This window comes from Sceloporus undulatus, chromosome 7, assembly GCF_019175285.1.
Source record: "Sceloporus undulatus isolate JIND9_A2432 ecotype Alabama chromosome 7, SceUnd_v1.1, whole genome shotgun sequence".
Taxonomy (NCBI): domain Eukaryota; kingdom Metazoa; phylum Chordata; class Lepidosauria; order Squamata; family Phrynosomatidae; genus Sceloporus; species Sceloporus undulatus.
In genome coordinates this window covers 17,557,835-17,580,334 of record NC_056528.1, presented here as the reverse complement: position 1 = coordinate 17,580,334, position 22,500 = coordinate 17,557,835, and the positions used below count along the sequence as shown (strand labels likewise).

Below are 22,500 nucleotides of genomic sequence, written 5' to 3'. Positions count from 1 at the left end.
TTTGCTAGGTCTAAATACCCTAAAGGTGCCAGATCCTGTCTGATCTTAGAGGTTAAGCAAGCTCAGCCTTGGTTCGTACTTGGATGGGAGACTGCCAACGATCAGAAGACTTCTGTGAAAATGGAAAATCCAGAAATAAAAAAAAAAACACTTTTTTTTTTACCCCAGAGAACACCTCTCTAGGAATCCCTAGATAAACCAGCACAACCCTATGGTCAACATCAGCCAGAGGTGGACCATAGAATTGTGCTGGAGGACCTACAAATGCCTAGAGAAATGTTTTCCCTAGGTGCTCCTCTGTGGTCAACTTCCACTAGCGTCACGTTCGAGAACCTAGAGATTCCTAGAGAGAACATAACAATTAAATCCACAAATAATCAAAGCCACAAAAGTCTAAGCCACCAATGTGCAGGCCAACTGTACTAGTAGAGACTGTGTGGGTGTACAAAATCATGTAGCAAAAATGAAAGCAGGATGGGAATGAGGCTCAGGAATGAGCTGTTTTGAGTTCCATTCAGGAGAAAAGTGGAATAGAAATCAAATGAATGAATGAATGAATGAATACTATCTTTATCATTTTGTCATACTTTGTTTTGTTTTTGTTATATAGTAAAGATAATTATAAATTGCTTTCAATATGCATTTTACCTAGAAAGATGGAATGGATGGACAGCTCTACACACACATGCACATTGTGCATAATAAATAATGTAGCCTGTATCAGGGAACTCAAAATTGGCAAAGGTTGACCAAACCTTATTTTCAAACCATATGTAGTAATCGGGTTTCAGCCTTCTATGCATAATTACACCAACCACAATTCTGTCCTATACAAAACATTTCTAAAGGCACTTAAAAATAATACATAGACTTAATTCTGATATACCAGTACCTATTTAGGGCGGAAATTCTTTACTTTTCAAACCTTCTAATTTTGCATGCTGGCTTTTAAATCGGTAATTAACATCTCAGATATAATTTCAAATCAGTTACACTGCAGTGTATTTTCCATTCTCCAGTTTTTATCTGGTGTGGATTTTTTTTTCAAAGTAAAGCCATTTAACATCCATGATTGTGAAAAAACATTTGTTCATAATTATCCAGACATATAACTGGAACGCAACTGGTACAAGAGCAGCATGCGAAAAATGTATTTAAGGTCTATCATCCCAAAATGCTGCTAAAAGCTATTAACCAGTACGTGTTAATTGCCACAGCATTCATATTAATTTTCACTTCAGGCTCGACATTGTGGAATATTTCCCTTGGTACGTTTTAAACAAAGTTTAATTTAAGGAACTGCTTCTATCAACACTTATGAAAATTAACAGCCAAGCAATTAGTACTCATGAATTATCCCTTCCCCCCGCCTCATTGTTAAAAACAGTTGCTAACAAAGAATTTGTTAGTTGTTGTTGTTTTTAAAAAATCAGGTGCATGGACATTATATCCCCAAAGCATCCCTTCCCCATCCCACCCCCATCACAATACTATCTCAAGAATCAATCCACAAGGAATTTAAACTCATTCTTTTGTAGGTTAGGTTTATTCTTCATTGATTTTCTAGATTTTTCATCTGCTCGAGGCTGCAAGCAACCACAAATGACAGAAATACAATGGAAACGTTGTTTTTAAAAATCACAAACAATGAAAGCCCATCAAAACAATAAAACATGGTCCCTGCTAAAAGCCTGGGAATAGTACTAAACACAGACATTTTTAGTAACCTCGAAAAACCTCCACTGGAGCCTTGGAGACTCTGTGCTACTTGGACAAGTCAAGAGTTAAGTCAGAATAGATGCTGCTTGCAGAACATCCCTGGTTCGATCCCTGGCATGTCTAGTTAAGGGATCTCGATTAATATGTTTGGGAAAGTCTGATAAGAGCCCCTGCCAGTCAGAAGATACCATGCCGGGCAAGACAGAATAATGTTTTTTCTCTGGATACAGGCTTTCTGCTAGCCTTTCCCAATCTGGTGTCCTCCAAATGTTTTGGACTTTAACTCCAATCCACCCCACAGTCAACACCCAGCAATGCTGGGAGATATAATCCAAGGTGAATGAAGTGCACCAGTTTGGGGAAGGTGCACTGCCTGCACAAGTGGGGCAACACCATGAAGGTAGAACTGGGGAAGGGACAAAAAAAGGACAGCCTAAATGATCAGCGTGGTGTAGCAGATAGTTGACACATTTAGTCCTCTATGAAAAGGGGGATTTGGCAAACTCATAGAGGGAACAGCAGCCAACTACAAGTGGTAAATGGTCTGCCATTTCAGAGGCATTGTGGTCATGCCACTTTGATGCTAAGACCACAGGAAAAATGATAGGCTATTGTTTTCATCGTCTGCTTTTGCAGCTTCACTGGTTGTCCAGAGTGTGGAACGGCATGCTAGACTGACCTTTTTGCTCTGATCTAGCAGGGCTCCTGGAGTCTGCAACCTGCTCCTTCAGCCTATGGCCCTTTTGCAGACTTGCTTTTGTGCTTACCTCCCAACAGCTTGGCCACCTGGAAATGGCACAAAAGAGCGGAAGGCTGCTTGATGGAGCTCTGTTAAAAGTTCCACAGGTGAGCCAACCAAAATCACAGCACTGGAAGGAACCTCCTGTGACATCCTTGGCCAGCTTCCTGACAATGCAGGACATCCATTAAAGCTGCGATGGGAAAACCAAACTAAAGTATAAAGGAGAGACCCAGTGATTCACAGGTGTGCATACTAGGGGTGTGGTGGTGGTAGCAGGTATTAGGCTGTGGCTTCCTGACTTGTGCACATTAAAACAACATGTGTCTACTACTTGCACACCTATGTTAGGGGTAACAGAGGCAGCAAGGTGTAGGGTTTGAGTGTTGGAGTAGAACTCCTAGACACCAAAGTTTGAACCCTAGCTCAATGATGGAAACCTAGTGGGTAATCTTTGGCAAGCCTCAGGGAAGGCAATGGTAAGGCTCCTCTGAAATTTTACAGGAGTCTCTAGGACAGCATTGCCTAAGTCTGAGCTGCCTTGAAGGTACGTAATAACAGGGACAAACAGATGGTAAACACACTTGCTACGCGATGGGGAGATGCAACTGGATGAAACTTGTGAACATCGAAAATACAGTCGGCCCTTCTTATACACGGATTTTTTATACACGGATTTAAGCATACAGAGTTTGAAAATGTTCCAAAAAAGTATAAATTTACCTTGATGTTCCATTTTTTATTAGGGACACCATTTTGCTATGTCATTATATTTAATGGGACTTGAGCATACACGGATTTTGTTATACAAAGGGGATCTTGGAACCAAACCCCAGCGTATAACAAGGATTCACTGTAGAATCATTTTGGACTAGCTGCCAGTACATTTTAGGTAAACCAATGTGAACACTGAGCTTTCAGTGACCAATTAGTGAGGAAGGGTTTGGGGTACCTAGCTTATGAGAAAGCTCTCAGACAACACAAGATCTTCCAAAGGATGGAAAGAACAAAATACAAAATACCTTTATTGAAAAATAATTTCTTTTATTTCCAGATGTGTTGGCACTCCCATGTCTTTAAGGGCATTCCATAGCCTTTCATGATCTATGCAGTCAAAGGCTTTGCTATATTCTATAAAACACATGCTGGTTTTCTTTTGGAATTCCTTGGTGTGCTCCATTAGCTATCGTATGTTTGTGATGTGGTCTCTAGTGCCTCTTCCTTTCCTGAACCCTGCTTGGACCTCTGAGATTTCTATCTCCATGTATAATTAGAGTCTATGTTGCAGAATTTTGAGCATAATTTTGCTTGCATGGGATATTAGTGCTATTGTCTTACAACTGCTGTAGTCTTTTGTGTCTCCTTTTTGTGGATGGGGATGTCTATTGATCGCTTCTAGTTTCTTGCCCATCATTTTGTTATAATAATAAATATTATTGGACTGAAACTCTCAATCTCTCACCACTGGCTAAGCAGGTTTGGGCTGATGAGCTTTGAGATCCAATGACACTGAGAGGTCCACACGTCCACCTCTGCAGTAAAATAATGTGTTATTGCAAAATGTAAAATATTAATAATAATAATGATATAATTAATTTATATCCTGCCTTATCCCGAAGGAATTAAGGCAGGTTACAAGTCAGAAAACAATAAAATACAGTATACATAAAATATACTTTAAACAATCCCAAAGCCTAACCCCCATCCCAATCATAAAAAACAGTGGACAAAGATGGAAATTTCTAACCGTGATTCAATTTTAAGGAAAGAAAAGAGACTCAAAGCTTGGGTTCTAAATGTAAAAGAGGATTTCAAGAGTCACCCCAGCCTCTAGAGTAAATACATAATTAAGTAGGGTTTTTTAAAAAGCATGCTTAATTAGGCCCCAGCCCCCCTTAATAGACTCCCCTATCTCTCCCCAATTAGGCATCATATTCCCAGGGGACCTGAGTGGCTCAGTTAATTATGCAAATAAGGCACGTACTATTCCCAGGAAAAGAATTATGAATATTTGCAGGAAAACACATCTCTCAGTGTGTAAAAAAAGGAAAGAGACAACCATCCTATCTTTAAAAAAAAAAACCCACTGAAGGTTTCTGATAACATTGACAAGAGCCATTAAAATGTTGATTTTGATGTGAGCATGACAAAAATGCTACACGAGTCTCATTCATTCATTCGCTCCCTCGCTCCATCTCATAAAAAAGACAACATAATGCAAAATCAAAGCCAGTCCACATATGCTATGGTTTTCTGTGATATCTGTAATGATGGCTTGACTGGGAATTGCTTCATTCCCACTTTTTAAGCTACGCCAACGTGTGCAGAGAAATTTGGAAGAAAAGGCCAAACCGACCAAACTGGGTTTTCAAAGTAGCCCAGGTAGCTGCCGGCAGGTTTTCTACAACCAACAAAACCCTTCCTCTTTTAACACATTTTGCCTTTAGCGAAATCATTCTTTTGCAGTATTAAAAACTCTTCCTGGAATTACAGATTTTAAAACATGGACTGCTGTCCACAAATGGGATAGCAATGATGTTTTCAAATGCAAGACATGACCCTGGCTACAGATGGCATCCCATCTGGAGAACCTATTGAAACCATCAGGCTTGTGCTTTCATAGGGTACAGGAATCAGCCCTTGCAAGGATCTGGAAAGACTACATTTCCCCTCCCTGTTACAAAAACCCTTCACACATCCCTCTGGTAAGACAGAACTCAATGACACAAAATGACCCAAAGAAAAGTCTTCTCTCGGTTCCTGGTGCTGAAGGCCCGGAAATAATAGCACCAGGCAGGTGTGAATTAGCACTTGTTAATAAATGCAACTTCTTGAGCACAAATTTGTCATTTATAACACTTTTCTTCAGAGAAATTGGAATTTAATAGTAATAATAATAAACAGCTTCACTTCTATTCCATGTTCCCCCGTCCCCATGACCAGGACTCAATGCAGTTTACAAATTAAACCAAATACAGTCCAGTTAAGGCAGAATTTCCTGCCACTGTTGGGCTCACCGCTGCCCTCCTTCTCCCTTGGTAGCATCAACTCCAATGGTGTGTCCATTGCTTTGAGACCAACAAGGTGTACATCTGGGCACTTTGCCATGAGCAGTGAGCCAGTGGTGGCGCTGCCAGGAGGAAGGGAGCGTTTGAAAAAGTTTGAAGGTGGTAGCGGTGGTGAGAGCGGTGGTTGTGGGGGTATAAACTCCAACAAAAACTCTAGATTGTAAAATTCATATTATAAGATAGCATACCCCAAATGTAGGGGGATAGGGCCATGTGTCATGTAACCTTTTTGCTCAGAGTTGGAGTGGGGGCCATGTTTCCAACAGGTTTTTAAGGAATGTAGACAAGGCCTTAGACTGAGTCAAAAGTATTCAAAGAGATAGCTGTGTTAGTCTGTTTCAACAGAAAAAAAGACATATAGGAACCCAGTAGTACCTTTGAGCCTAACTGGAAAGGAGACATTTCCAGCTTTAGATTTCGTGGACACAGCCCATGAAATTCCTTCTTTCCAGTGAGTCTCAAAGTTGCTACTAGATTCCTTCTTGTCTTTATTTCTGCTTGAATGGAGAGCACAATATCTATCACCTGGCATGGCGTGAAACCTGGATAGATGCCTAGGTCAGTCATATTTCCAATATATTATATAAAGGGATCCAAGAGTATGGTGACCAGATACCCTCCTTTTCTAGGACATGTCCTACATTTCAACCTTTTGCCCATGAGGAATTTCAAAATGTCCTCCATATTGCGCATAACTAAGAAGCATGAATTTATATTAGTGTTTTTAGCTTTTATGTTGTAATGTCTTACATTTTTGTTGAATTCTTTACATTCTTTGGTGCCTTGTCCCAGAGCCACCAGAAGTATCAGTGTTTTTAAAACCTGAAATGCATCTGGATTGGAAATCACATTCCCCCCTCCTCTTAAAAGCATGGGAGGGCACCGCTCTCGCTTACCTTGCCATCGAATTTCGAGTATTCGTTGAAGGGGTTGTTAAGTTGTAGGGGGCACTGCTCCAGTCGGACTGACAGGATTGATGGCTTCGAGGCGTGTGGGGGCTTTATTCTGAAGTTCTTTTTCTCAAAAAGTGTGCTCAGCTCCTCTGCTGTTTTAGAGAGAAGGAGAAGAATATTAGGAGATGTTTGAGATGGAGCTGACAGTGAAGGGATTGCTGGTACTAATGAACAACCAGAAGTATTTACTTATTTATTTCATTCGTTTATATCCTGCCCTTTCCCCCAATAATGGGACTCAAGGCAGCTTACAGCTTATTAAAAACGGCTATACAAGCTATACAAAAACATTAATAAACATGAAAGCTAGGCAAAAACATCAATAAAAAAGTATAAATATAAAAGATCCCTTTAAAAAACAATGAACAATTAGTAAAGTTAAAACCATTCTACTGCGTGCCTTCAAGTCAAATCTCCTGCATCCTAGTCCCACACTCAAATCATTACACCACACTGGGTCTCTAAAACTATTACAAGTCATTAAACTTATAGTGACTCCATGTATTTCATAGGGTTTACTTAGGCAGGGAATCCTCAGAGGTGCTTTTGCCTTCCTCTGAAAGATCATCTACAGCCCCTGGTGCTCAATGGCAGTCTCCCATCCAAGGATTAACCAAGACTAACTTTGTTTAGCTTCCAAGATCAGATGGGATCTGGTGCCTTTAGGGTATTTAGGTTTGGATCAGAGTAGCACAGAGCTTTATAAGTCATCTCACCATTTTGAAAATGTGCTTGAAAACAGTCTGGCCTAGAGAGGTGGGATTCTAGGAATCGAAGTCCAAAACATATGGAAGGAAAGAGTTTGGAAATCACTGCTCTAGCTGGAGTAAATCTTTTTTGAGCCAGGTGTGTTTGGACTCAAGTGCTCATAAGACCCCTTCTAACTCCATGATTCTATGAAATCCCCTGTTTTTAAAATATCCCTTACTTTGGATTTGATCTCTGAGTACACAAAAACTGAGCCACCATTTGTACACTAGAGGAAGAAAGGTCCAAATTGGTAAGAATTAAACTCTTGGGGGATCACATGTGCCTTGTGTGTATGACCCAACACCTTGGTTCCTTGTTGTGAGAACCAAACAAAATCACCAACAGACATGGGGCTTAGGTCCGATCAAGTATTAACTAACCCCTGGGACTGGGTTCAGAATCATTATGTATGCAACATGGACAGGACAGAAGCAGCAATGCAAGAGATGGAGGCTCGTTTTAACTAATTAACAAAAACACCCATTGGCTTATATTACTAGGATATCTTTAAAAAGGGAAGGAAATGAGGATGGATGAACACAGCTCAGGACCTGTCGAGTTTGGGCCCATTAGCGCTGCTCTCTTTTCTGCCGAGCAGCTCCTGAATCTGGGTGGGTTTTGGGCCACATCTGCTCCAGGAGCCTGCAGCCCCCAAACTCAATCAATCACCCTTGGCAGATCGGCATCCAAGCTGCCTGCCCCAGCTCTGTCTTTGCTCTCCCCTCGCACGCCTGGATTTGTGCACGTCCCAAAGATTTACACGCTGCCCCTCCGGAGGATTGGAACTGCTGCCAAGGCAGATTGAGCGGGGACTTCCAAAGCTGATGTCGTGCAGAGGTGGGGGGGAAGGCTTTGTCGTCTGGCTTCATTTGTTAAACGGGGAAATTAAAAACTTGTCAAACTGCAACTAAGTCACGGCTTCCGCTTAATTCGGAGCTGGGGGCTTTGGCTGGATATTGAGATGGAGGATGCCCAGGTGTGGTGCTCCGAAAGAAGGAGTAGGGAAGATACCCAAGGGGGGAGTGCGCAATATACAGGTTAACTCTGCAGAGAATGATTAAACTCTGTCTTCGCTACGGCACCATAAATATCACTACATACAGTATATACTTGTCTGTAAATTGAAAAATGTATGCCCAAAAATTGACCCTAAAATCCCAGGTTGACTTATATATGGGCTGATACAGTAATACTGCTTAGAAAGGTCCTGAAAGAAGTGGAGAGGTCCAAAGAAGGAGAAGGAAGGAAGGGGTGCTTTCCCCACTCCACCCTTTGTTACATGCCCCTTAGTTTTACCCTTGACTTATCCACAGGTCATATCAAAATCCATGATTTTGGCCCTAAAACCTGAAGTCAGCTTGTACACACTATATGGTATTCCTCCCAGGCTCTTGGCCAAATATTATGTTTATTTGAAAGACAACTTGCCCATACCACAAATTTCATTTCCAATTATGCTCTTGCGATACTTTGTGGAGTTATTTCTTAGGCCTTTGGAAAGATTCCCGGTCTGCAGTTTTGTGAAATATGACACACACTCAAAGTCAAACTAAATGAAAGCTGGCTGTAAAACCAAAATCAGAACCAATGCAACTGCAAAGCAAACACTGCGAAAGCCATATCAACCACAGTAGATGGAGAATATAAGGTTCAGATTTTAAAAACATGCACCGGAACAAAATACACTTAATTGCCTGTTTGGGAAATAATAATAATAATAATCAGCACAATGTTCTCTAATTTAGGTATCCTAATTGCAGGGATCTTCTCTTTTGTCCCCACCAGCCAGGCTTTTATAGGCAAGGAGTCAGGGAAGAATAGAGTGTGGGTCATCTTGCCAGTACAGTGGACCCCTGTTATACGCTGAGGTTTGGTTCCAAGATCCCCCGTGTATAACAAAATCCGTGTATGCTCAAGTCCCATTAAATATAATGGCATAGCAAAATGGTGTCCCTTATAAAAAAAATGGAAAATCAAGGTTTGGTATCTGAAATTAACACTTTTTTTGAACATTTTCAAACCATGTATGCTTAAATCCGTGTATAAAAAATCCTTGTATAAGAAGGGCCAACTGTACTATTACTAACTGCAGCAGTAGTAACAACAGCAGCAGGAACAACACATATAGGCATACTTCAGTTAACAAAGCCTCTGAAAAAGAAGTCCCATTTTACAAAGTCTTTTTGGGCCTGTCTAGCCCCCCCTCCTTTCCTCATTGTCCTCTGTCTAGATAAACCTTTTTAAAAATTATTTTAGCCATATCTGAATTGGGAAGATGGTAGAAAAGAGCTGGATCACACAGCAGGTGCCCTGTTCTGACTTCAGCAGAAGCAATAGTGATGTTCAGGCTCTCGTAGGGAGCTGCTTGGCCGGTGAGACTCCAGCGGTGGTACCAGGTAGGATGGGCCAGCAGGACCAATGCAGTCTTCAGCCAGCTGGCCTGTGTGTCTGACACAGAGTTGCATTGGATTTGGCCCAGTGTGTGTGTTTGCCATCATGGTTGGCCCCAGATGTAATGCTCCATACTGACCCCAGTTGGTGTAGATACGCCCCTGGAGATGGAAGGCAAGACCTTCTGAATGCAAATCAGCTGCCCATCCACAAAGCTACAACTTATCCTCAATGAAAAGACATTCTTATCCTGAGCAAGGAGGGGAATGATGAAGCACCAAGGTTATATATATATATATATATATATATATATATATATATAGTTGGCTTTGTAAAGCTAAGGGTTGTTGTTGTTGTGTGTGCCTTTAAGTTGTTTCTAACTTATGACGCAACTCTATCATGAAATTTTCTTGGTAAGTTTTGGGTCTTTGTTGTCTCGACTCTGTGACCTGAGAGTGACAACAGTCCTCTGGGATGCATATTTAAGGTGTGATCTACCAGATATCTTTCAAAGAATCTTGTCTTGTATTACTCATATTTACTCTGTGGAACCCTAGGGAGAGACGGTCCGCAAAAAAGCTGCTTCACAGATCTGATAAAATGCCTGGAAACTAGAGGTTTTTCTGGTCCCTGTCTGTCTTCTCTGACCTGAGTGATATCAGTACCTGTTTCCTCCCAGCATGGTGTGCCACATAAATTTTTACAAACCAACGATTCTATAAACAACACAGCTACAAGTCAAAGCTGGATAATCATTACAAATGCATGTAAGAATTATTTTTACCTGAATACGACGTATTTCTCTCTTTCCACTGCACATTCTTGCATTTTATCTGATTTTGCCTCTCCTTCCGTAGTCGTTCGAGTCTCTGAGCTTGGGGAAAAAGAAGGAAGAAGAAATATTATAACGATAAGTTTGTCAATGAAAGTTTACTATAAACAAAAGACATAATTAACTACCTTTCTATGAATAAAGATGTTTTATGCTGCATATGTAGGGTGGGGGGAAAAAGTCATAAAATGTTAAAGTTGGCACCCCTGAAAAGCAAATACCAACAAAAACATGAAAATGTTCTTGATTTATAATTGAAATTAGAGGATATAAAACATTAATAGAGATCATAAAGATAGTATTAACATGGAAGAGAATAATAAAATGTGAAAACTTCTGTGATTAATATGACATTTCATTATATAAATCATTAATAACGGTCTTAAAGGAATTTTAATGCACAAATGAACTGAAGTGAATATTACATTACAGGAATAAAATTACTGTTATGAATTACTCTCCCTGTTTCAAAAATTAAAGATAAATGAACTCAGACTAGACTATTAAAGTTTTAAATATAAAATCCTTTATCTAAAAAAAAAAATCATGAAAATTATAAAATGTCAACGCTATATAAATTAGCATAGCTTTTTCTTCAGTCTGCCGAAACAGTTTATAGGTAGTAAAAATAAATGATTTGTATCTTCACAACATTAGTCAAATCTTAAAAAATGAATATCATTTTTCCTTTACATATTTTTGACTCCACATCCAAAAAACAGGACACGCTCAAATAGGTAAAATATCAACACCGGGGAAAGCTAAGTCTCTCCTGTTGACTCAAATTTCTCCTATGTTTTAAATGTCAGATTTATTTTTTAATATATCAAAATGTCAATTTAATAGAACTCTGCTAAAAATAATAAAAAAAATAAAACAGAAAAGAGCTCCAGAAAAAGCAGAGACTTCCAGGAAAGAGATCAGCAATGGGGCCAGATATAGAAGATCTGTCGTTTTTCTTTGTTTTCTTGAGACAAAGAACTATGACTGATGGAGCATGTATGCAAAATTTTAATGAAATCCTAAGCATGCTTACTAGATATGGTACCATCATGACAGTAAAAGCTGCCTTGATAGACTGCCTTAGATAAATGGGTGGTGGGCTTCCAAACTCAGGGCTAAAAGAAGGTAGAGTTATAAGGAAGCTTCCAGCTTCAGTCTTTCTCTCCCTGTTTTGTTCCTGGTTTGGAAGGTAAATGAGATGTTGGGAAACCCAGAATGTGGGGTTCTTCTGCAGAGGAGGCAATGTGCCTGCCCAGACCCTTTGTAAGCCAGATTGGGACTGTTCATGGCAGACTATGAGTCCTTTTAGAGGGGATGGTTTCAAGGATTTCTCGTACAGTTTTAACACCAAGAACATCAAGAAATATACATTTTGAGAACCAAGAATGGACTTCTAGACACTTTGTTATTTTTGTTTTATTTATCAGTAGTCCATGTGGCCACCAGAAAGTGCCAGGATATAAAAGTGGCCTCCAGACCTCCTGCAGTTGCCCATCTCTACAACCTTTAGGGACCATGGATTAATAGAACCGCTTATGGTTGTTTTGTTGTTGTGTGTTTTCAAGTCGTTTCTGACTTATAGTGATCCTAAGGTGAACCTATGATGGGGTTTTCCTGGCAAGATTTGTTCAGAGGAGGTTTGCCATTGCCTTCCTCTGAGGCTGAAGGAGTGTGAATTGCCCAAAGTGACCCAGTAGGTTTCATGGTTGATCTGGGAATCAAATCTTGGTCTCCAGAGTAGCAGCCCAGCCCTCAAACCACTACACCATACTGAATCACAGTATTTCTTCTATTTATATCATGTTCTTTTCTTCAATATGATCAAGGTTGTGTACATAGCTTCTCTTCCCCTTTCATCCTCACAATCACTCTCAGGGGTAGGTAAGAGACAGTGACTGGTCCAAGTTCATGTAGTTCATTTCATAGGTCAGGAGGGACTAGCAAATAGATCTACCACACTCTAGAGTCCAAAACTCAGACCACAAATCACATTGGTGTACTTAATTTCAGAGATATAATGCCCTGAACATAGAGGTTCCATTTTGCTATAATGGATAGAAACCACTGCTATACCTCTTCTACTTCTCCACGAATGTCTTTTACCCCTTCTTAACAAAACAATAAAAACCATTGACCCTAACAACCACCTTCTTAAGGTGGAGGAGTTAGCAATGTGTGGTAAAGCACTTCCTTACACAAGCAACCAACCCTTACGTTGGACATAAGCTAGCAGACTTTTGAGGAAGCTCTGCAATGTGGGATTGGCTCCATCATTTCACTAGGATTTTCAGGTTTTTGTTTCAAGTCAAGTTTGTAAACCTTACAGTTTGAAAAGACATGCTTCAAAGCAATTTTGCTCAAAGTGGTGGTCTCTGAGCCATTGGCTTCCAAGCCTGGCAGGTTTCCAAGGAAGAAGGAAAGAAACAATTGTACCCAATGTGCACAAGTTCAGTGCCAGTCCCTGATATACTGGAAAAAAACAATTGCTAGTTCCCTGTATCAAACAGCCTGAGAACCATTCTTCAAAGACTGTAATAAATACAACATAGCCTGAGAAGGTGTGGCTCCACTGCCCTTCCAAAGAGAAAATACAAGTAAAGCATCACAAGTAATAATGTCACTTGTAATCCTTTACTCTTAGGGGACAAGGAGAGCATAATGGTGGCAGTTTGGTGAAGTAACAGAACGACTGGTAGCAGTCTTACACTTTTCATTTAATGAGCACCACTCACTTGTTACTGCTAATATGTTTTTGGGGATGGGATGACCATTTTTCTATTGTAGAAGTCTTATTCGTAAAACAACAATAGTGTTTTAAAAAATCACATTAGCTACTAATGCACTGCTCCTCAAGTAGCACATAATGCTTACCATATTACTTTAAAAAATTATGGTCCAAGCACTGCTCCTAATAATAATAGTCACCCATATAAATGATAAGTATTATTATTATTATTACTCTCATATCTCAAACAACAGGGCTAAGTTGGCACTGTCCCTGACACACCCCGCTATTGTTCGTTGCAGCAGGAGAAGCCAATTTCTAAGAATGCGGTGCCAACCTACTGTATTCTTTTGTGCTTAATTACAGTAAACCGTGTGTGTGTGCGAGTAGATTTTCCTTATCAGCTGCCACAACAGCTGTGGGTCCCACCTCCCCACTCAACAACCTAAAATATTTATTTCCCCAAATATATATATATATATAGCGTTGTGCTGCTAACTTCAGCAAAATGTACTTCTGAGCTCTAGGTGGTGTTGTATTACCTCCCAAAAGCAAGCATTTACATCTCTCTGCTGCTTAGAGGCACACTAGAGCTCTGTGTGTATTCCTGCTCCTGAAACTACTCTGATCCTTGCAGAGACTATAAACAATTCCCTAGATCTTCTGTAGAAAGATGTGGGCACAGGGCCCATCAATACATGTCTCCACAACAGGGGTATTTTTAAAAAATGTGGAGGAGAAATGTACCCTCAGCAAGAGTGGAGAAGTTAAAGCTGAATCCAGCAGCTAAGATGTTTATGTGCCCAGCCTGGATGGAGCTGACAGCCAGCCTAAACTGAGAGTACCATTTTGCTAATATTAATCTTTAAATCACTCCACTAGCCTTCCTCCCAGATGTTTTGGTCCACAAGTCCCATGGTCCTGGTAGGATTTGTATTCTGAAATATCTGGAGCGTGGCTGGTTGCTTGGTCTCTCTTTTAAATGGTTGGGACCAAGGCAGCATCTGCACTGCAGAAATGATGCCGTTTGACAGCGCTTTAGTTGCCAGGCTCAATGCTATGGAATTTTTGGGTTTGTAGTATTGTGAGATATTTAGCCTTCTCTGTCAGAGAGGTCTGGTGCCACAACAAACCACAACTCCCAGGATCCCATATTATTGAGCCGTGGCAGTTAAAGCGGTGTTAAATGGCATTACTGCTGCAGTGCTAATGCAGCCCAAGTTACTTGAACCAATATGATCTTGTCTGAGTCTTTGAATAGACCAAGAGATTGCAGAAATGCCAGACCATATTTAACAATAAGAACCAAAGAAGCTCAAAATATCTTCATTGGTATGATTTTCTGTCAAGTCAGCTTCAATCTATGGAGACCCTATGAAAGAGAAACCTCCAGGAGTCCTGGCCATCAACAGCAATGTCTCAGGTCTCACAAATTCTGGGCTGTGTTTAGGAATCCCAAAAGCCTATTAATTTTTTAAAAAGTATTACCTGTCCTCTTAAACACAAGCAATGAAGGACCATTCCATCCCAGACAAAGGAATTTAAAGTTGACCACACATCCAGATTTAGCAATAAGATATTAATGATATTGATTGAACAGTGGTCAGTTTGTTCAAATGTAATGCAATCACATGAGAAATATTTAGCAGTATTCCTGAACAGGTAATAACATCCGGACACTGTCAACACTGACAATCTGCATATGCACTTTGTGACCTACTGGCTCTTGCTGACATCAATTTAGATTTTAACCATTTAAATGAATAATTGGATAATTCCCCAAAGCAGTGATTTACCTGCATTAATGCCAAGGCAGAAGACTGAGAGGGAGAGATAAACAACGAACGGTCATCAGCACAAAGAATATTTTTAAATTCTAAGGCTCCAATCCCATTGTATTCCAAAACATCCAACCAGCCTACACCCCATGAATCAATGGGATTTACGGTTAAGTGTTTACTTACAATTCCACAACTAATTCAATGAGTCTACTCTATTTGGGACTACCAAGAGGTTTCAGGCCTAATGAACCATAGATGAAGCCATGAATGTTGTTCAACAGAGCAGGCCAAACATTTCAAATATTAATCAAAGTCAAAAGGGGAAAGCGGACATTCTTGTTTGGTCCTGGGTTTTTTTTTTACATTTTATTGCACATCACATCCTGGTGTGGAAAAATATATACTTTTAATTATTTTTTAAACAATTGTATGACTCTGCATTTGTTGGATTTTTCTGTATTTGATTTCCTCTGTGTTTATGCAGAAATCTGTTAACTTTGGTGAAGACCTTATTAAAAAACAAAATGAATAACCGTTTTTCCTACCACTAGTCCCAAGCACGTCCCCAATCTGACTCACCTGTGTTGGATCGCCTTCTAATGCCAAAGTCCCAGCTTGAGGTAATGTCAACTGATTGAGAGTATACGTAACCCTGAGACTCGCCATTGTTGGCTTGCGTTTCTGAGCAGCTGTCTCCGTTGGCCGAAGTGGGCTGGAATTTCTCCAGGTCGACATCATGGTCAATCAGGACCATTTCACACATCCCAGTGTCATCGCTGGTCACATGCGACTGTCGAATGTGAGCCAGGATAATTGTTGGGTTGTCCAAGAAAGCCATCTCATCCAAAATTCTGTTGGGTTCCCCTACTATCTTCTTCGATCCATGCTGAACCACAAACTTGTCTACCTAGAAAATAGACAACAGAGTACATTGCTTTAATATATCTATCTGTGGGCCTTCAAGTCACCACTTATGGCAACCCCATATAACTTATAGGATTTTTTTAGGCAAGGAATAATCGGAGGTGGTTTGTTATTTGCTTCTTCTGAAATATAGCCTAAAGCACCTGGTATTCCTTGATGATTCCCCTTCCAAGTATTAAGCAGGCCTGAGCTTCTAAGATAATACACGACCTAGTACCTTCGGGTTATACAGATATTTAAATCCAATTGTTAGTACTAACTAGAGTAGACCTATTGAAGCAACAAACTCTAATAAATGTTGACTTAGCAGAATTCCATGGGTCAACTTCATTTGGAACTGACCAATGGATTTAGAGCTAAAGCATCTACAGTCAGCTTTCCATATTGGCAGGTTAGCCACCCACTGAATGGAGCATCTGTGGATGATCTGCCCCGTTATTGTCAATGGCTGTGCATGCACACAGCCATGCCAATGCAGTCACATGCACATTGCACATCCATTCACAATCATGACACTTGAGCTCCCGCATGTTTTTGGAGGGGAGGTTCTGGAATGGACTTCCCACCGATACAGAGAGCTGACAGTACCTACATTTTACTCATGGTAGAATAGAAGCTTCCTTACACATAGTGGAGCAAGAACTAAAATGGTGGTGCAAGGGGCAAAGCAATGTATCTACTGTACTCCATAAGCCTTGCACTGGAAGGAGCTATTTACTTTTGATCAGGAAAAAAACACATTCAAATATCTGATTTTATCAGTTTGAGTTGTTTATATACTACCCTTCAGTTGTAACAGTTATCCCTGGCAATTTACTAACACCGTCAAAAAGGAAATAATAAATTCCAGAAACCAGTTGCAAGCAATTATATATATATAAATTAGAAGAATCCACAATTAAAATAGCAATTAAAACAGATCCCCAAAACACAGCGGCAATTCCAGTGTTTTAAAATATAGCAGCTCCCAATGCTCCTTTAACAGACAAACCATTAAAATGCTGGAGATAAGAACAAGATCTCAATATGGAAAATAAAATAGGTGCCACGCAAGCCTCAAAGAGGAAGCTCCCCAATGGGGAGGAGGGAAAAATGAGAAATTTCTCGCTTCTGATGCTATCCACTTGAGCTCTATTGGCAGGGACCCTCCAGCAAGTGCCTAAGGAGGAAGGCTTAATGCTCCCGGAGCTGGACGTAGGAGCAAACCAATAACGTGATCAAAAACTGCAGCAGCTGCCCATATTTAAAACCTGCCAAAGCTTTCATAAATAGGACAGCTCTCAATACACTGCATCCCACTTCCTCTCTGCTACTCCCATCACTGGCTCAGGATTACATAGCCCCTCTATAACATTGCATCCCAACACAGTTTGATACACAAACATGCATCCCACTTGTGAGCCAAGAAGTTTCCAAAGCTGCTTCACACACTGACAACAATCAAAATTTTATACAGAGATTTAAAATCCAGCACAAGAACTACCCATTTGAGATTCAACAAATCATGTCATCATCTCTAAAAAGACAAAAAGGACTGGAAGAGGTAGGATCTTGCTGGGGTTTTGTCCTAAACGAGGGATGGGGAACCTCTGGCTCTCCAAAAGTTTTATATTGTGGCCTTTAGCCACACTGGTTGAGAGTAATGGAAATTCAAACCATCTAGGGCAGTGGTTCATAACTTTTTTAAACAGAGGCTGGATGGCCATCTGTTGGGAATGCTTTGATTGAGATTTCCTGCATGGCAGGGGGTTGGACTGGATGGCCCTTGCGGTCTCTTCCAACTCTATGATTCTTTGTAGTGTTAGGAAGACGACATGCTCTCTCGATCCTTGTCCTTCATGGCTGGCAGCTCAGGGGGGAACGGCTGTAACTGATATGTTGCGCCGTATTATTAATTCATCTTTCAGGGAAGGGCGGTTTCCATCTAGTTTAAAAATGGCCGTTGTAAAACCTTTGCTAAAAAAGCCCTCCCTAGACCTCCTGATTCGGAATAATTATCGGCCTGTTTCGCTGCTGCCTTTTTTAGGGAAGGTGATTGAGAGGGCGGTTGCCTTCCAGCTTCAAAAGATCTTGGATGAAACGGATTTTCTAGACCCATTTCAAACCGGCTTTTGGGCGGGCTATGGAGTTGAGACTGCCATGGTCGCCTTAGTCGATGATCTCTGTCTGGGCATGGATAGAGGTAGTGTGTCCCTGTTGGTGCTTTTGGACATCTCAGCGGCCTTCGATACCATTGACCATGGTATCCTTCTGGAAAGCCTGGGGGAGTTGGGTATCGGGGGCACTGTGCTCCAGTGGTTCCGTTCCTACCTCTCGGGTAGATTCCAGATGGTGCAGCTGGGGGACTGTCGTTCCGATAAGAGGGCCCTTACATCTGGTGTCCCTCAGGGAGCGATTTTGTCTCCCATGCTATTTAACATTTACATGAAGCCGTTGGGAGAGATCATCCAGAGACACGGGGCATGGTGTTATCAGTATGCTGATGACACCCAAATATGTTTCTCTGTGTCTCCGACTGATGCAGTGACTAGGAATGGCATCTCTCCTCTAAATGCCTGCTTGGAGTCGGTAATGGGCTGGATGAGGGAAAACAGACTCAGCCTGAATCCAGAGAAAACGGAATTACTCGTGATAGGTTCCCTTGGCCCAGGGATGGATATTTGTCCACCTGTCCTGAACGAGGTCATGCTCCCCTTGAAGGACTCAGTTCGCAGTCTGGGGGTGCTTCTGGACTCGTCGCTCCACCTTACATCTCAGGTGAATGCGACGGTCAGGAGTACCTGTTATCAGCTTCGGCTGATACGCCAGCTGAGACCCTACCTGGGCCGGGGGGACCTGGAAACGGTGGTACATGCTCTGGTAACCTCTCAGTTGGACTTCTGCAATGCGCTCTACATGGGGCAACCCTTGTACCAAACCCGGAAGCTACAATTGGTTCAGAATATGGCAGCAAGGCTGGTCACTGGATGTTCCAGGACTAGCCATATAACACCTATATTGCAAGATCTACATTGGCTGCCCATTCGCTTCCGGGCACAATACAAGGTGTTGGTAATTACCTATAAAGCCCTAAATGGCTTGGGCCCAGGGTACTTGGAGGACCGCCTCTCCCCATACAGTCTGCCCCGCACTCTCAGATCGGGCGGAAAACATCTGCTAAGAGTTCCAAAGTCAAGATATACTTCATCTTCACAGAGGGCATTTTCCATCTCGGCCCCGCAGATTTAGAACTCCCTGCCCGACAAGCTCCACTCAGTCACCTCTCTCAATTTATTCAGAAGAAATTTGAAGACCTTTCTTTTCCGTCAAGCTTTCCCCCATGTGCCTTAATACTATCCTCTCCTCCCTTGTTGCTCATTGTTTGATCCAGCTATTTTGTTGTATGGTTTTAATGGTATGGTTTTAGTGGTTGTAATATAATGGTTTTTTGATTATATTGTATAACTTTTAATCAATATGGGTAGCTTGTTACACTGTTGGGGATATATGTTGTTGTAATTGTATCATTTTATGTTATAAACCGCTATGATCTATGTAGGAATAGCAGTATATAAATAAATTTTCATTCATTCATTCATTCATTCAATGGTGGGATACATACTAGCAAAATGTAGCGTGGCGGCGGTGGCAATAGGGTTAGGGAGCGTGCACCATTCATATGCTCCCTAACCCTAGTACTTCAGGAGTGGGTTCCATAGTCTATGAGGAAGGCTCTCTCCCATGTCTTCATCAGACACACCTGGGAGATTGGGGGGACAGAGAAAAAGCCCTCCCCTAAAGATCATATGACTTGGGGGCAGTTTCATATGGGCTTTCAGAAAGTCTGTCCCTAATTCTTATAGGAATTTGTAGGGCCTACGTTTGTTGTTGTGTGCCTTCAAATCGTTTCCGATGTACGGCAACTCTAAGGCGACCTTATCATGAAGTTTTCTTGGTAAGATTTGTTCAGGGGCGGTTTGCCATTGCTTTTCTCTGAGCCTGGGAGAGTGTGACTTGACCAAGGACATCCAGTGGGTCTCCTGGCCAAGAAAGGAATTCTACCCTGGTCTCTAGAGTCACAGTCCAATACTCAAACCACTATACCACACTAGCTTTCAGGGCCTAGGTAGCACTCTGAATTGTTCCTGGAAACAAACTGGTAGGCAGTGAAGCTGTTTGAACAAAGACTTATAGGTACCTTATAACCAACCAAAAGGAATGGGAAACCGCCAAAACATTTGACCATTCTCCACTTTCAAAGTTTCATATGGCTGAGCTACCCATGACCTTTTTCCCAAGAATATGGGGAGAACAGAGGTTTATTGCTAAGTACAATCTGATGCTCTCCTGATATTTTCTAGACGAACGCTCCCTTCCTAACCTCCTCCCAGCAATCTCAGCTCTCCCCCTTGCCAACAAAGATTACTTTCCCCAGCTCCGCTGCTCATCTGCTCCCACCACCCCTGACTTATTGCACAGGAATCATACACAAGAGAGAAGGAGAAGCTTTGCCAGAGCAGCCAACTCAGCTGTATTTCAATGCCCACCAAGGCCTCCCCTGGAGGAAGAAAGTGATCCCTAGGCCTTTTCTGCTGCTAATTAAGCCTGGAAAGGAAGGCGTGGGGATTCAAGAGGCTTTCCGCTTCTACCAGCACAAAGTCTGACCCTAGTGGAAGGCGCTTTAATTTTTAAAGAACAAAAAAAGACAGTCTGTATCCCAAGGTGGATTCATCAGCTCAAACAGATGTTTAATGTTTGGGAACTAATGTCACTCTGTGTGAGTCCCAGGGCTATTGACCATACGGGCAGAAACCCGGAGCCTCAGCATTGTAACATCTGCAATGCCTACCCCCTCCGGTGCCCATAGGCCCTTTCACGCTACACAGTTATAGTGCTATACAGGCATACCTATCTTAACAAAGCCTCTGACAAAGAAACTCCTTTTTATAAAGTTTGTTTGGCCCTTCTTGTCCCTCTGTCTAGCTGGAGGCTATTTTCAGCCGCATTAGCATTAGAAGAATGATGAAGGAGGACTGGGGAAACACAGACTTTGGTACTTGCCTGCAATAACATGTTTGCATTAAAAAGGGGAATAATTACTGAACTAGGAAAGAGTGGGATTCTGCTCTCGTCAAACTTACCATAGTGGTACGTCCTTGCCTACAACAGGCAAGGAAAACATTAGCTGTTGCCAGCATATACAAGAAGCACAAATGTATAAGGAAAGTGCAAAAAAAAAAAAATTAGAGGAAATTCATCTGCTGATATTAAAATATTAAGCAAACTCTACAACATCAATTCATTAATCAGTTTGTTACACTGTTAAACTGTATCATTGAAAATACTAAAAACATCATTTAAAATTACTAAACTGGCAAGTAAGGAATTAGGGTAATCAGAACGGTTCACTGTTAAATGACATGATTGGCAATTAATGATTAAAGTAACAGATTTTAATATTATTGTTGAAATTTTTAATGAATCAAGGGGTAACAAATTAATTTTTAGCTAATTATTATCATGCTCAGTTAATTCCACTGAATGACATGAGGTCTAGTATTATGAGAGTCAACATAATGTTCAGACTACTACTCAGGGCTCAGAGGTCACTATTTGGAAGAGCTCCAAGTGAGCTTAAGAAAGGCAGATCTGGCCACAGTGGTTCATGCCTTACTTACTTTCCAATTAGACTACTGTAATTTGCTATATGTGGGGCTGTCTTTGAAAAGTATTCAAAAGGTGCAGCTAGTGCAAAATTCAGCAGCCAGACTGGTGTAAGGCATGTATTTTAAAGACCATATTTCACCAGGCTTGCAAAAATGGCACTGACTGTTCTACATGGCATTCAGTCTTTGAAATGGCTGTTTTAAAACTAGTTTCTAAGATTGTTTTTATACTGCTTTTAAGAGTTTTCAACGATTATTTTATTGTGCTTTAAAAATGTTCTAATGTTTGCATTGTTTTAATTGGCTTTTATTGCTTCATCTCCTCGGGAGCCCTTGTGCGCTGAGAAGCATTGCAGAAACACTTTAAATAAATAAATAAATAAATTGTATAGATATGTTACAGTATTGGTGGTTTTATTTTCCTTCCATGAGCTGAGACCTTCATGAAATGATTCACAGCAGTCCCAAGATCCTTTTCCTGATCTGTCACTGCCTGCCAGTCCCCTGATGAATATCATTTGCACTTGTGAATACTGGACCATATCTGCCATTTTAATATCATGTCCATGGTTTGGAGAGATCCTCCTGGAAGGCTTCACTGTCTTTACGCATTTTAATCATTCTAAACAATATAGTGCTGTAGGCATTTCAAATTTCCAGAAGAGCTGGCAAGTAGTTAGTTCTCATATTCACCCTATACACAGGATTTATATGCTTAAGGGATGCATGACATAGTTACTGGAAATCTGATAGTTAAGCAAGCCTGCAACAAAATCATGATGATGATGATACGAGCTTTTAGTAGTTACAGATTCTCTAGAAGGCTGAGCAAGGCCAGCTCATGCTAAATGGTTCATTGTTTCATGCATCATAGGGACCCCGGTGAACAGAAGCTGAGATAGAGGATTGCTTCATTTACCTGAGGAACATGAGCTAACTTCCAGAGTCATAACCCTGTTAGTCTGGGATA

The 22,500-nt window shown here is 41.1% G+C and overlaps 1 protein-coding gene across 3 annotated transcripts in view; it reads right to left on the bottom strand.

Moving 5' to 3' along the window:
- The window catches only part of MAPKAP1 (MAPK associated protein 1), a 136,429-nt gene that overhangs the window by 103,406 nt on the left and 10,523 nt on the right, over positions 1-22,500 (bottom strand). For all 3 annotated transcript variants that reach the window (XM_042479763.1, XM_042479765.1, XM_042479764.1), the window contains exons 3-5: positions 15,541-15,868; positions 10,405-10,494; positions 6,423-6,571 (exon numbers count right to left, since the gene is read on the bottom strand). In XM_042479763.1, the coding sequence (XP_042335697.1) occupies positions 6,423-6,571; positions 10,405-10,494; positions 15,541-15,799 (498 nt within the window). In that variant the 5' untranslated portion in view covers positions 15,800-15,868. The remainder of the gene's footprint in view (positions 1-6,422; positions 6,572-10,404; positions 10,495-15,540; positions 15,869-22,500) is intronic.